Here is a 16,121-nt window from a genome sequence, read left to right on the forward strand (position 1 = left end):
ATATAGCGCACACATATTCCGCAGCGCTTTACAGAGAAGATCTGGACATTCACATCAGTCCCTGCCCCAGTGGAGCTTACAATCTATATTCCAACCAAATGTACACGCAAACATACACACTAGGGGGTAATTTGTGTTGGGTGCCAATTAACCTACCAGTATATTTTTGGAGGAAACCGGAGTACCCGGAGGAAACCCACGCAAGCACAGGGAGAATATACAAACTCCACACAGCTAGGGCCATGGTGGGAATCGAACCCATGACCTCAGTGCTGTGAGGCAGTAACGCTAACCATTACACCATCTGTGCTGACCATATGGCATGAGACGCTTGGCGCAGCTTTGGTGTTGTACCATGCGTAGAGATTCTAGGATTTTCGGACTGTTTCCTGAATTTAGCGTCACATCCTAGCCGCACACAGTCGCTTATAGTGTACTATGCACCGTGGATTAGTATTTTTTTTCTTTCACACAGGAATTGGTTTAGAGACACAGATTAAGCATATCGCTGCATGGCACAGCTCACTCATCGATCCTTCGTCTTTTTGTTACCCAGGCTACCACCTAAGGCGCACGTGGCAGCTGTATGAAATGCTAGCGCCACTATCCAGGGTACCCGTGCATTGTACTTTTATCATATTAGTGATGCGAATAAGGTTTTGTGAAAAAGTTTATGTGGCAGACGCATGGTGCGGCTTAGTCACGGAGTCTGTGGCGCTGCAAATGGGACTATTTGGTGCGATCTGAGGATTGGTGTATGAGGACGTGTGTAGACTCAGATGGTTCATCTACAATGACACAAAAAGCATTTTACACCTCTTTTTTTAGTTTTTTTTATTAATTGGCTTGCCTCATGGTACAGTATTGGACACCATGGGTGTTCCTTTATGTGATCAGGTTACCAAAGGGTACATGGGAATGTGTATGAAACATGTAAGGAAAGAGTTTGACCACCGTTCAGGACGAGAGCATTTTCCAGAATAAATTAAATTCCAGAACAAAGGGGTTCTCCATACAACTGGTGGAGGGGGAAATCTCCAGAGTGGAGCTAGAAGATATCGTTTCACAGGTTGAGTAGTTGGTACCTGGATTGAACTTTTAGCAAAGGTAGCTGGAAAGCATTAGCAAATGAATGTAAGCAGGAACGGGGTAAACACTGGTCTGTCCTGAGCATCGAAGGATTAGTTTGGCCAGCTATATAGTCCTTCTCTGCTGCCAAAATTCCCTGTCTACCTCTCCAGGCCAGCTAGCCAGGGGGACGGAAACCTTACCCCCCTCCCCTTCATTTTATAGAGTGCAAATTAAACCCCATCTCTCTGTGGGAATATTTTTCCACACCATCCACTCAAGGGTTAAACCTGCTCTTGTAATTGCAGAAACGAGTGTCCCAGATCTCCAGAATTCCACAACCACAATAAAGCGAATCCAGAAACCAGACAAGTTTCATTTACTACCATTCTGACTGTGCTTTCTCCCCCCCCCCCAACCACGGTTGGGTCTGCCTGGGCTGGGTAGCAACGGGAAACAGCTGTCTGAGATTGATGCTGCCTATACCACACGCATTTCGGAGCTGCGAGGCTCTGTGATTGCGTTTTGGAACTGAAGTGCTGTCTGATACGGACATTAGGTGCAAAGTTCACAGACTAGTCTGGGACATGCAATGTATGGAATTCCATATTTTTTTTTATTTTTATCATTCATTTCATTCTCAATAGTAACTGTACTCGCAGCACAGTAACCATCGTCCAACACTTCAGGGTAGATTCACTAAAGCTTCTAAAACCGAAAAGTGGTGTTGCCCATAGCAGCCAATCACTATCCCTTCTCTTTTTGCGTTAAAAATATGGTTGCCGTGGGCAACTACTCCACTTTAAATTTTTAAAAAACTTTAGTAAACCTACCTCTTTGCCGTATGTAGTGTTCTATGTTTATTGGATATGCTTTTGACTATATATATATATATATATATATATATATATATATATATATATATATATATATATATAAAAAAAAAAACCATTTGGAAGAGGGTGGGGTTTGTAACTTGTCAACAAGAACAACTTTATTTTTGGTACTGTGACAGAATAAATTTTAATTAAAAAAATATTACAGGGTTCCACTTTTGAAATTAGTATAGGAGTACATATTGTGTATATGTGCCTGCTTATACATATGCATACTGTATATGTCCCTTCATAGGGGATGCCGGCAATGATCGTTAGGATTTTCCAGCAGGAGACAGGTGTTAGAAGTAGACTGCAGCCGCTCCTCCAATTGTTTGCCTCGGTTCCCAGATTCCAGTTTAGGTAATCCTGTTTTACTTGATTATATTTGAAACAATGCAATATAAACTTGTTTCCTGTATTAATTCCTGTAACCTCGGGATGGCAGTGAGTTTTAATAAATTCTGTAACTATCCTCCCCCTGAAAAAAAACAAAGAGAACAAAAAGCAAAATGAGCTGCAAACTGTCACCAGTTAGATGCGTACGTGAGTGGTGGGATCTGTTTATCCTGAAGACAGACCAACAGGATCAGATTGGGCTAAGGCGGGGGCCTGTTGGTGGAAGATGACCACACAGTCGGGTAGATAGAGGCCACTTGGGCAGGCAACACACCCTACAATAGCACCTCCCATTCTAGATTCTCTCTGGTTTATGGTGTGATGACTGGGGTGGGGTCACCAAAGCTTTGTACTACAGTATATACTGGATGTGTCTGGTGGGTACACACCTAGCAGATATATCTGCAGATACATCTGTAGATGATGGTCGTTACACTGAACGACCATCATTTTCTAGGCAGCCCGCCCCCCTCCCTGTGGCTGCTGCTGCAGACCGCCCGTACACACTTGCCGATGGACAGATATGTCTGCAGATATATCTGTCCATCGGCTGTTCAGCACAGACGACGCGATATGTCTGTGAACGACGCCGTTCAGACATATCGCTGGTACACACTGGCTGACAGGCATCAGATATATTGGGCGATCAATTGATCGGCCAATGTATCTGTCAGTGTGTACCCAGCTGTATTAGTGTGTTTGTTGTTTTTTTTTTTTATTATAAAGTATTTATTTGTGTATCATTACTAGTCATCATAGATTGGGAAACCCCAGAGATAAGCAGTGGAATAAATGTTGTATGTTATGACAGTTAGCAACCTGGCTTCAGTTTGGGCTAAAAATAATGAACAGAGCGTTACTCTTAAACGGATTTGAATTGTCACATAATGGTGTGGGTGTCGCTCCGATATGAGACATCAGTGACGGTAAATGTGAGCCTTGAAAGGGTTACAGCTGCACTTTAGCACTTTCTTTCAGTACATTGTTGTGTAATAAACTTGGGTATAAAGGGCCTGATTCAGAGCCGAACGCTCTGAGCAGAGCGCTCGGCTCTGAATCAGGGCCCTCCTCCATGAAAATGGAGCGTCCTCCTGGACGCTCGCATAGCTGTGGGTGACCACCCACAGCTATAGCGAGCGTCCATGATGATGGTCGCGATGGTCAAGACCATCGCGACCATCATCATGGACGCTCGCTATAGCTGTGGGTGGTCACCCACAGCTTAGCGAACGTCCAGGAGGACGCTCCATTTTCAAGGAGACCCTTGCGGTAGGGTCTCGCTGCCGCAAGCCCTGGAGTGATTTTGGCTCTATCAAAAGGGCTGTCAATCAACATCGACAGCACACCCCCTTTGATGCGAGATCCGGAGCGACGGAGAGCCCGTCGCTATCCGGGTCTCGCGCATGCGCACAACGGAGCTCCCTCCGTCGTGCGCATGCGCAGTGGGGCAACATCGACCCGCTTGCGAGCGTCCTGCGCTCGCGAGCGGGTCTGAATGACCCCCAAAGTTCACTACTGTAGCTTCTAACTAGGAACAAGATTTATCAACCCTTCTAAAGAGAACAAGTGGAGTTGTTGTCCATAGCAACCAGTCGGCTTCTAGCTGTCATTTATCTTGTACAACACCTGCACTCAGCGAGGAAAGTGCGGATTTAGTGTAAACTGTGATCATTAAATTTACTGGAGATGATTTCTAAAGGGTCTATTTACTAAACAGTGTTAGGAGACAGAGTGAAAACTGATAAGAAAGTGATAAGGTGCCAGCCAATCAGCTCCCAACTGTCATTTTTCAAACACAGCCTATGAGATGGCAGTTGGGAGCTGATTGGCTGGCACCTTATCACTTTCTTATCACTTTTCACTCTGTCTCCTAACACTGCTTAGTAAATAGACCCATAAGTTCTTAAGACATCCACCCAGCAATCCATATCTCTTTGCTGATGAGTGAAGCCTGCCACAGCACAAACGGGGCCGACCTACCCTGTCTTGTAGATAAAATGTCATGTGACAGCTGCCTCCTTGGTGCAGTTGTCAGGACTGCCCCTCCGCTTCCGTACTGTTTTGTGATTGGCTGTTAGCTACGGTAACCAGTGGCGAACTAGTACAGAGGGGAGTGATACCGGCCACTGCAAAATGGTGGCCATCCTGTGAGCACGTTACAAAACTCTGAAATGCCTGCGCTTGGGGTGGACTTTTCCATTATCCCATTGTTAAGCCATTGTCTGTAGATTTTCTATGCCTGACAGTTAACATTAACGGGGAGTGACAGTCATCTGGCTCACCCCAAGTCGCCACCTCCTAAGCGGCTTCCCTGTGTAAAATTTTTTTTTTTTTCAAAGTATCTTCTAGAAGGCAAAGCCTGTGTTGCAGGATAATTAGACATTTGGCCTGTTTGCTTCCAATAAACTACATTGGCTTTCTTAGACACATTACAGTGTTGGAGTCATTTAGAAAATTACAGTGATTAGATTTAAGTTGTACAGCAGATTGTCTTATAAAATTGCAGCCTCTGACCGAAGATATTTTTGTTTTATGGTGCCCCGGGATGATTGGCTGGGTAATAATGAAAGGCCAGTGTCAAACTCTCAAATATGAAAGAAGTTTCCCTACAATTAGTGAAACTTGTGAGCTATAAACTTTAACCCAAGGAAGCAAAGTGCCTCTAAAAAAAGGAGTTTCAAATTCATTCTAGACGGTTCTGAGGTTTGTCTGCAGAAAGCATTCTTATAACTTAGCATTGTCTCCTACCGCCTTTTTATGAGATCATATGTTATTTTAGGTGCATTTAACTGGGGTAAGAGCACTTATTGCATAGAACAGGGGACAAAATGGGTGAGCGGAACAACTTGGAGCCTGTATTATAATTAGTATGTTAACTGCAGCATAGATGATTTCAGCTAAATCAGTTTGTGTGTCCATGTAAATGCAAATTTAAACTGGTAAAGGTCCATAACCCCTTGTCCAAGGGCTTAATCTCCCAGCTCTATGCCCTCTTTCTAGACGTCACCCTCCCCTCTGAAGCCCCATAAAATTGCTTGGGACACGACCTTGGACCTCCTTCAGACGATGAGGCCTGGGATGACATGAGGCTGGGGATAGCCAAAAGCTCTATTGCATCCAAAATAAGGGAGACGGCATACCAAATTTATTATCGCTGGTAGTATAATACTCCCGGGAGACTTAACAAAATGTTCCCATCCTCCTCACCAAATTGTTGGTGGGGTGGTGGCTGCAGGGGTACTATGATCCATATATGGTGGACCTGTCCGAATATTGTCCCCTTCTGGGACTTGGCCCATGGCCTCCTGGAGGTTCCAATACCAAAAGGACCCTGGATATTTTTGTTGTGCAACCCCATCCCCCAGACCTTGGCATATTTTCAAGAAAATAAGCCACACACATTCTGGTGGCAGCAAAATCCTTGATTGCTTTAAATTGGAAAAAGGCCTCTTCCCCGGCCCTCTCTGCACTTCAGTCCCAGATTTGGCATGTTGCGGCCATGGAGGAAATAACTTATTACCTTCATGATCGAGGACATGTTTTTACCCAAGTCTGGGCTCCCTTTCTCTTGAGTGTTAACCTCGCAAGTGAACCCATGGGCAGCGAATGAAGTGTCCTTTTTACTTCACTTTCTTTCTTTCCACTGTCCTATGCTGTTCTTTCTTTTTTTTGGATGCTTCTTGTGTATTTGTTCTTATCATACTGTTTTGTTATTTAAGAATATCCATGGTGGAGCACAATTGGTTAAATCGAAAGACCTGAGGTACTAATTAAGTCACCTGTTTCCAACCATGGTTATCCTTAAAACCCAAGACCATTAGGGTGCCTTGAGTACCGAGTTTGGGAACCTTCGATCTAGACACTCTTGAAAGCATAGAGTATTGGTATGAGGTATATATTTGTTTGGCTCATTTGAACGGAATGTTTATTGGTTGAGGTGATACTAAAGGTATATTTGTGCTTCTTTTGCTGTCAAGTGTAGGGACTGCCTTACTCCAACCTATGAGGACCAGCATTAAGCTTGGTTTGGTATATACTGTATGGCATAATGCATAAGGAAATACCAGTCATGCACAAAATATGGATATGTTGAGTCAATACTGTGAGTTCCTCCCCAATCATGAGCTGCAATGGCTCCATTACACCTCTGGCTGTCACTATAATTTTCTGCTTTCAGGTATTTTTCAGCTGATTAAAAAAATAAATATATATATAATATGAAATGCATGTATAACTACACAACGTTATTTTTACTGGAGTTCTGTTACTGTATCCTCTACAGTAGCACTTTCTAAGTTGTGTTTATGATAGGGAAAGCTAAACCGATCAGCTGTAACGTTAAAACCACCTACCTAATATTGTGTACGTCCCCCTTAGGCCGCCAAACAGCTGTGACCCATTGAGGCATGGACTCCACAAGACCTCTGAAGGTGTCCTGTGGTATCTGGCACAAAGACGTTAGCCACAGATCCTTTAAGTCCTGTAAGTTGTGAAGTCTCCTTGGCTTGGACTTGTTCTTCAGCACATCCCACAGATGCTTCATCGGGTTGAGATCTGGGGAATTTGGAGGCCAAGTCACCACCTTGAACTCATTGTTATGTTGAGTGATAGAAAACATTTTGACATTCTTGTGGATGAACTACCTACCTGCTCCTTCGAGGGCCCTGATTTTTTCATACAGGTACCTGCATCTGTTAATGCAACAAGAGTTGCGCTCCATGCTGAATGTGGGATAACCACAGCAGTGCCCCTGATTCTGCAATGAAACACAAAAACAAGACTTTTGTTTGACGAGCGATGTATTCGCCAAGGGTAGGAGGCAGTTTCACAACTAATTCGTACAGGTCCTCTGAAGTGACGATAACTGGGTGCCAGCTATTTTCAATGGAACACTATTTTGCACAGTCTAGAAATACACTACCGTTCTAAAGTTTGGGTTCACCCAGACAATTTCGTGTTTTACATGAAAACTGTCTTTTATTTATCAAATGAGTTGCAGAATGAATAGAACATATAGTCAAGACATTGGCAAGGTTAGAAATAATGATTTTTATTTGAAATAATAATTTTGTCCTTCAAACTTTGCTTTCGTCAAAGAATGCTCCTTTTGCAGCAATTACAGCATTGCAGACCTTTGGCATTCTAGCTGTTAATTTGTTGAGGTAATCTGAAGAAATTTCACCCCACGCTTCCTGAAGCACCTCCCACAAGTTGGATTGGCTTGATGGGCACTTCTTGCGTACCATACGGTCAAGCTGCTCCCACAACAGCTCAATGGGGTTGAGATCTGGTGACTGCGCTGGCCACTCCATTACAGACAGAACACCAGCTGCCTGCTTCTTCCCTAAATAGTTCTTGCATAATTTGGAGGTGTGCTTTGGGTCATTGTCCTGTTGGAGGAGGAAATTGGCTCCAATCAAGCTCTGTTCACAGGGTAAGGCATGGCGTTGCAAAATGGAGTGATAGCCTTCCTTATCCAAAATCCCTTTTACCTTGTACAAATCTCCCACTTTACCAGCACCAAAGCAGCCCCAGACCATCACATTACCTACACCATGCTTGACAGATGGCGTCAGGCACTCTTCCAGCATCTTTTCACTTGTTCTGCGTCTCACAAATGTTCTTCTGTGTGATACAAACACCTCAAACTTCGATTCATCTGTCCATAACACTTTTTTCCATTCTTCCTCTGTCCAATGTCTGTGTTCGTCTGCCCATACGATTCTTTTCCTTTTATTGGCCAGTCTCAGATATGGCTTTTTCTTTGCCACTCTGCCTAGAAGGCCAGCATCCCGGAGTCGCCTCTTCACTGTAGACGTTGACACTGGCATTTTGCTTGTACCATTTAATGAAACTGCCAGTTGAGGACTTGTTTCTGAACTAGAGGCTCTAATGTACTTGTTTTCTTGCGCAGTTGCCCACCGGGGTCTCCCACTTCTCTTTCTACTCTGGTTAGAGCCTGTTTGTGCTGTTCTCTGAAGGGAGTAGTACACACCATTGTAGGAAATGTTCAGTTTCTTGGCAACTTCTCGCATGGAATAGCCTTCATTTCTAGGAACAAGAATATACTGTCGAGTTTCACATGAAAGTTCTCTTTCTGGCCATTTGGAGAGTATAATCGAACCCACAAATGTGATGCTCCAGATTCTCAACTAGCTCAAAGGAAGGCCAGTTTTATAGCTTCTCTAACGAGCAAACCCGTTTTCAGCTGTGCTAACATAATTGCACAAGGGTTTTCTAATCATCCATTAGTCTTCTAACACGCTTAGCAAACACAATGTACCATTAGAACACTAGAGTGATGGTTGCTGGAAATGGGCCTCTATACACCTATGTAGATATTCCTATAAAAAACAGACGTTTGCAGCTAGTATAGTCATTTACCACATTAACAATGTTTAGAGTCTATTTCAGATTAATTTAATGTTATCTTCATTGAAAAAAAACAAGTGCTTTTCTTTCAAAAATAAGGACATTTCTAAGTGACCCCAAACTTTTGAACGGTAGTGTACATTTATAGTTCACTATCAAATTGTCATTAAAAGAGAGAGTAAATGACACCTGAACATTGACATTTCTACTTTTGCAAACATGCGTATTGCTTTCAAGGCACATCATTCTGAGAACTTTTGGTAACCTCAACCCTATTTGATCCTTAGTCCTTTTGTAAGAGATAGGTACGAGATGCCAGCGCATGGGATCCCTGCTGTCAAAATCCCGACACCAGCATCCCGACAGGGTCAGGATATCGACACCTATCGATATCGATAGGTCTGTTTCCTAGCCCTCTCTCCCCGGTTACTAAAGCTAACCCCCCCTAGTGACGAAGCCTAGCCTCCCCCTCCCCCCTTAGTGCCTAACCCTCCCCCTAACCCGCTACTTACCTTCGGGTTTCCGGCGCCGGTATTTTAAGTGACGGCATCCCCTTTGTCAGGATACTGAACGTAGCCCTTTAGTAAGGATATCCTTCTGCCTATCCCAAGCATGTTTAAATTGCTACACTGTCTTAGCCTCTGCCACCTCTGATGGGAGGCTGTTCCATTTATCCACTAGCCTTCCTGTGAAGTACTTGTTCCTCAGATTTCCTTTTGAACCAAACTCTCTCCAGTTTCAGTGCATATCCTCGTGCTATTACCTATACGGTGTCCGACAACAAGCTGGATACAGCGGAATGGTACTGGCAGAGAAATAGTTAAACACGTTGCCCCTTTGCCATTTTCAGCCTGTACTGATGACCCTTTGATTTATACAGAATATGTTATGGGTACATGATGCTTCCTTTCAAATACTGTAATTCCAGTTTTTCACTAGTGAGCTAGGCTTTTTCCACAATGCTTGTTTTATTACTAAAAATGTCAAATTGATTTCATTTATTTTTTATTATTTGCATATACTTAGTTCATAGAAATTGTGTTTAAGCGCGCGTAAAGTTGTCCTTAAAATAAGTTCTGGGGTTTTTTTTTTTTTTACTCTCTTGCTTATTTGAAGAACAGACCAAAATAATCATTGAAAGCTGACACAGAGTCTGGATCGGTTTGAATTCTTGCACTTGGGAGAAAGGATTGGATTTCAAAGATTCATTTCATTATAAACAGCCAGAGCATCTCTGTAGCATCCTGTGCCCAGTGCTAATGCTGTCTCCTGTCTCCGGGGCTTCCTCTAATAAGAGTCTGTCTTGGAAAGCTGAATTGCAATTTCTCGATGCTGGGGGACGGACAGACATGGTTCAGGAACTGTCCTCTGAAGTGGGGAGCTCCAGCATGCACTCACGTTTAATTAACTGTAATCTCTTGACATCTTAAACACTGACGTGTCTCATTTTGCACAGTTGTTAGTGATGAACTGATACTGAATTTTGGTTGGTTTTCAAAATACAACAGAGTTTTGTACGTTTACACGAAGACTTTTCCAGCACAAAATCTCCTGGGTAAAAGTTTTATCACTTAGAGGTGACAAATTACAGGCAAGTGGTGCCTATTCTGAGTCGGAGGCAATGCAGAGAAAGCAAGTAACTTTGGTGCACTGCAGGCGGGGCAGATGTAAAATGTGCAGGGAGATTTACATGTGGGAAGGCTTGTCCAGACTCAAATTAAAATGCACTGTAGGAATAAAGCTGTCCAGTATTTGTGGGCTACATACAAAAGCAGCCAGTGTTTACAGATGTGTCCTTATACACTACTGCTACATCCCTTGTCGGCGCACCCTGTTCTGTGTGACTTGGCATGCGCAAACGTCTTTTTGCCTGAAAATGCGTCTGTCACAATTAGAGGTGTGCGGGTTCGGTTCCCAGAGAACCAACGACAACCGAATTTACGGGTTCCGAGTCGAACCAGGTCCGAGTTTGGTTCCAAAACCAAAACACATGATGGTGGTTTTGCAAAACCAAAGCCAAAATACGTAGATGAATCCAGATTCAAAACCAAAACACAGGGGTCAGCACACATCTCTAGTCACAATGTGATGAGTCCAAACCGTTTAACGAGACGACGCTGATTAATTTGGCGCGCAACCTTTATACATCTGTGTGCAAATGAGTCTGGATCTGCATACGAAGTGCCGCGATGCAGCGGCTTTTTTTTCACGGCACATTCCAATGAGCGACGATGTACATATTGAAATCCTATTGCTGTGCGGTTAAAGTCGCAGTTCAGAATTTCGGGCACAGATTGTGCTGTGTTTTCGCTGCGTCTGCAGTGCAAATAAAATGCAATTTTATAGAAAAAGCTGCTACACCATATGGCTCATTTGGTGCATGAGGACACATCTGCGACCTGCATTCAGAAATAATAAAAGTATTTATTGCCTTTGCATTGCAGCATGGTTGCAAAGGTACTAGCTTTTATTTCATTTTTTGCTTTACTCCAGACACAGAATCAGCCCTAACTGTGTCTGTATTTTAAGATGACGTGCAAAAAAATCCATGAGCTAAATGTAATAGACTGCGAGCCAGCGCAGCTGCCGGAATACATGTGAGTAAACCCGTATTTTTAAAGCAGTTTAAAAATATGGGTATATTCGCATTTAATCCTGCAGAGGCATCAGCTCGCAGCCTACTACATTTAGCCCTTCCCTTTTCTGTGCTATTGTTTCTTTTATACAATATATGAGACATATAAGTTTTCTTGACAAGTTAAGCAACAGTTTAGTAGTAGTAATTTCACGGGTCCTCCGACAGATTGTGAAACATCGATGGCCACTGGTCGGCATTTCCAACCGACGGATCGCCATTTCCAATCCGATCGCAAGATCTGGCAATCTGTCGGATGGTGTATGGGGGGGCCTTAAGTCGCATTGCAATGCGACTCGGACGCATCGGCAGACTGCGCTGATTAATTTGATATGTGACGCCTCTACAGTATATCTGTGTGCAACTCAGTCTGAATAGGAACCACAACGGAACTTGGAATGAAAAAAATCTGCGGCTGCTACATTGTAGCGGTTTGTATACAAATTCAGAGACTCTGTCGCACGCAGATATGCAAGTGTCGCATAACAAATTAATCATCGCAGTCTGCTGGTGCGTCATAGTCGCATTGCGATTTAAATGCAATATCGGAAAAAAAAAAGACTGGAAACCCCTAATTGAATCACTGCCGTAAGTCTTTAAAAGCCTTGATGAAGGCACATTTTAAGCCCAGTTGTCACTTCTATTTTTTTGATCTAATGTGATATCATACACATCTAATGTAGTTTTCTCTTTCTCTTATCTGTTGCAGGTATTCCTTCGGTAAGTGACCTTACTAAGAAGAAAGCACTCCGAATTGATTTTGTATTGTTCCACTAAGTGGGTAAGAGATTCCACATAGTGGAAGTCTCGTCTACTGTAATAGGGACGTAGTATTGTTTTTTCCTATGGTTTGATTTCTGTCTGTAAATATGGGTTTATATCAAATTCATGACCTCTTACATTTTTCTTTATAGACATTATATTCACATGTTTTATTAATTGGCGACCATATATAATGGACTGGTGTCTTGTGTACTTTTATATAGGGCGAGATTTACAGTCACATGGATTTATAAGCCTTCGTGGTACACACAGGCACAAGTTGTGTGTCTTAATGTATGTAGACTTATTGTGCAGCTCTCAATGCACTCTCCACTATATTATGACCCTCCTCAATGTCCTCTCCACTGCGTGACTCTCCTCAAAGCACTCTCCACTGTATATATGACTGTCCTCAGAGCACTCTCCACTGTGTGACTCTTTTCAGGGCACTCTCCACTAAATGACTCTCCTCAGGGCACTCTCCACTGTGTCTCTCTCCTCAGTGCACTCTCCACTGTATGACTCCTCAGGGCACTCTCAACTGTATGACTCTCCTCAGGGCACTCTCCACTGTGTGGCTCTCCTCAGGGCACTCTCCACTGTGTGGCTCTCCTCAGGGCACTCTCCACTGTGTGGCTCTCCTCAGGGCACTCTCCACTGTGTGGCTCTCCTCAGGGCACTCTCCACTGTGTGGCTCTCCTCAGGGCACTCTCCACTGTGTGGCTCTCCTCAGGGCACTCTCCACTGTGTGGCTCTCCTCAGGGCACTCTCCACTGTATGACTCTTTTCTCAGGGCACTCTCCACTGTGTGACTCTCCTCAAAACACTCTCCACTGTATGACTCTCCACTGTATGACTCTTCTAAGTGCACTCTCCACTGTATGACTCTTCTAAGTGCACTCTCCACTGTGTGGCTCTCCTCAGGGCACTCTCCACTGTGTGGCTCTCCTCAGGGCACTCTCCACTGTGTGGCTCTCCTCAGGGCACTCTCCACTGTGTGGCTCTCCTCAGGGCACTCTCCACTGTGTGGCTCTCCTCAGGGCACTCTCCACTGTGTGGCTCTCCTCAGGGCACTCTCCACTGTGTGGCTCTCCTCAGGGGCACTCTCCACTGTGTGGCTCTCCTCAGGGCACTCTCCACTGTATGACTCTTTTCTCAGGGCACTCTTCACTGTGTGACTCTCCTCAAAACACTCTCCACTGTATGACTCTCCACTGTATGACTCTTCTAAGTGCACTCTCCACTGTATGACTCTCCTCAGTGCACTCTCCACTGTCAGTGCACTCTCCACTGTATGACTCTCCTCAGTGCACTCTCCACTGTCAGTGCACTCTCCACTGTGTGGCTCTCCTCAGGGCAGTCTCCACTGTGTGACTCTCCACGGTCAGTGCACTCTCCACTGTGTGACTCTCCTCAATGTCCTCTCCACTGCGTCACTCTCCTCAAAGCACTCTCCACTGTATATATGACTGTCCTCAGAGCACTCTCCACTGTGTGACTCTCCTCAGGGCACTCTCCACTGTGTGGCTCTCCTCAGGGCACTCTCCACTGTGTGGCTCTCCTCAGGGCACTCTCCACTGTGTGGCTCTCCTCAGGGCACTCTCCACTGTATGACTCTCTTCTCAGGACACTCTCCACTGTATGACTCTTTTCTCAGGGCACTCTCCACAGTATGACTCTCCTCAGTGCACTCTCCACTGTATGACTCTCCTCAGTGTACTCTCATTGCGTGACTCTCCTCAAAGCACTCTCCACTGTATGTATGACTCTCCACTGTATGACTCTTCTCAGTGCACTCTCCACGTTGTGACTCTCCTCAGGGCACTCTCCACTGTGTGACTCTCCTCAGGGCACTCTCCACTGTGTGGCTCTTCTCAGGGCACTCTCCACTGTGTGGCTCTCCTCAGGGCACTCTCCACTGTGTGGCTCTCCTCAGGGCACTCTCCACTGTGTGGCTCTCCTCAGGGCACTCTCCACTGTGTGGCTCTCCTCAGGGCACTCTCCACTGTGTGGCTCTCCTCAGGGCACTCTCCACTGTGTGGCTCTCCTCAGGGCACTCTCCACTGTGTGACTCTCCTCGGTCAGGGCACTCTCCACTGTGTGACTCTCCTCAGGGCACTCTCCACTGTATGACTCTCCTCAGGGCACTCTCCACTGTATGACTCTCCTCAGGGCACTCTCCACTGTATGACTCTTTTCTCAGGGCACTCTCCACTGTATGACTCTTTTCTCAGGGCACTCTCCACTGTATGACTCTCCTCAGGGCACTCTCCACTGTATGACTCTCCTTAGGGCACTCCCCACTGTATGACTCTTTTCTCAGGGCACTCTCCTCTGTGTGACTCTTCTCAGGGCACTCTCCTCTGTGTGACTCTACTGGATTAAATTTCTTAGTGGACTCCACTTTATGGGGGTATATTTACTAAAGTGCAGGGTTTTTAGAAGTGGAGATGTTGCCCATAGCAACCAATCAGATTCTTGCTATTATCTAGAACAGTGATTTTCAACCTTTTCCAACTCGAGGCACTCATCACAAAATTTTAAAATTGCTGAGGCACACCGTCCAGCGATGCGCGGGTGTGTGACCAATGAACGATATGATCATGTACGATATGATGATGATCTGATGGTGATCTGATATATAAAACACAAGAAAGAAGGAATCTACATAGATGTTTTTATTTTCTTCTACCTTGGACAGTAAACCTATGTTTGTAATTTAGAATCTTATATCTACAAGTATGCTAAATGAAAAAAAATAAATAAATAAATACATGGTAAATTGCAACTTACAATAAATCTACAAAAGATGACATTTAATTAAGAAAAAAAATAAATTGCATAAAAAAAGCATATGTAAGTAGGAGGAGGAGAAGAGGATGAAATTAGCAGAGAAAAAGGCCCAGCCATGTAGAACACAATAAGTCAGTGGTGTGGTAATGGTCTCTGCATGAGCCCTACATGTTGCGCATGCAACTTTGTTAGCATTTTAGAACTCACATTCAAGATACAGGATTCTGCCATATAAACCAGACAATAAAAAAAGCCCATTTTCCAGGGTGATAAAGCCTGACCTGGCACCCCTGTTCCTAATCAGCATGGGTCATCCCGGAGAATAATCAGCACTGCGACCCTGGACAGCACTAGGTGACCTGAGAGTAAGGGGGGATCCAGCCTACACCCTAACAGCACATATACACAGCACAGCCGTCTCAGGGCTTGAGGTAAGAGAGAACTTCATGCATGTCAGAGACTCGGGTACAGCAAACGTCCGGTCCCCAAGCAGCAGTAGTACAATGCTCCCCGGAGTTACAGTGCCCCTTTACCCAGCATTGCCCCAGCCGCATGTAACATGATACAGTGGCCTCACCTTGTAGATTCTCGGTCAGCCGGTCCAACTCCTCTGAGAGGGACATCTTGCTGTGGTACACTGAGGGCCCCCACATCCCACGCTGCCAACGCGGCGTGCATGACCTATGAAGTCAGGCCGCTGCATCTTAAAAGGTCACGGCCCAGGCGCGTCTGAGCCTTCCAGAAGAGAAGAACCCAGTGCTCACCGGGCCAGCAGTTACTGGCAAAGATGACCACGGCTCTGACTGAGCTAACCCCACGCGGCACACTAGAAGGTGCTAGATTAATGATCAGCAGAATATGATTGGTTGCTATGGACAACATCTCCACTTCTAAAAACCCGCACTTTAATAAATATACCCCTATGTCTCTTCTCAGTGCATTCTCCACTGCACTATAATGGTTTAGTATATTACAATATTATTTTAATTGAATTTTATTTTTTTTTACCAGTTCCATGCCAGAAATCATAATTATTTAATAGCGGTGTACTACAACAGACCCACAGCATGCATTTAGCTAGACGCACTTATAGATTGCTATAATCCACCCACCAGTCCAGCAAACATTAAATGTAACAAGCGCTGTGTGGGTTCCTGCCATTATAAATTACTAACACAGTATCATCTGCCCAACTCTGATTGCAATCAGATATGAAG

At 44.6% G+C, this 16,121-nt stretch overlaps 1 protein-coding gene across 1 annotated transcript in view; it reads left to right on the forward strand.

Moving 5' to 3' along the window:
* Nucleotides 1–16,121, forward strand: part of LMF1 (lipase maturation factor 1) — a 354,817-nt gene that overhangs the window by 21,821 nt on the left and 316,875 nt on the right. The window contains exon 3 of the mRNA XM_088464984.1: nt 12,059–12,069. Coding sequence (XP_088321110.1) covers nt 12,059–12,069 — 11 coding nt within the window. The remainder of the gene's footprint in view (nt 1–12,058; nt 12,070–16,121) is intronic.

Source organism: Taudactylus pleione, unplaced genomic scaffold (assembly GCF_031769625.1).
Source record: "Taudactylus pleione unplaced genomic scaffold, aTauple2 ptg000061l, whole genome shotgun sequence".
Taxonomy (NCBI): Eukaryota; Metazoa; Chordata; class Amphibia; order Anura; family Myobatrachidae; genus Taudactylus; species Taudactylus pleione.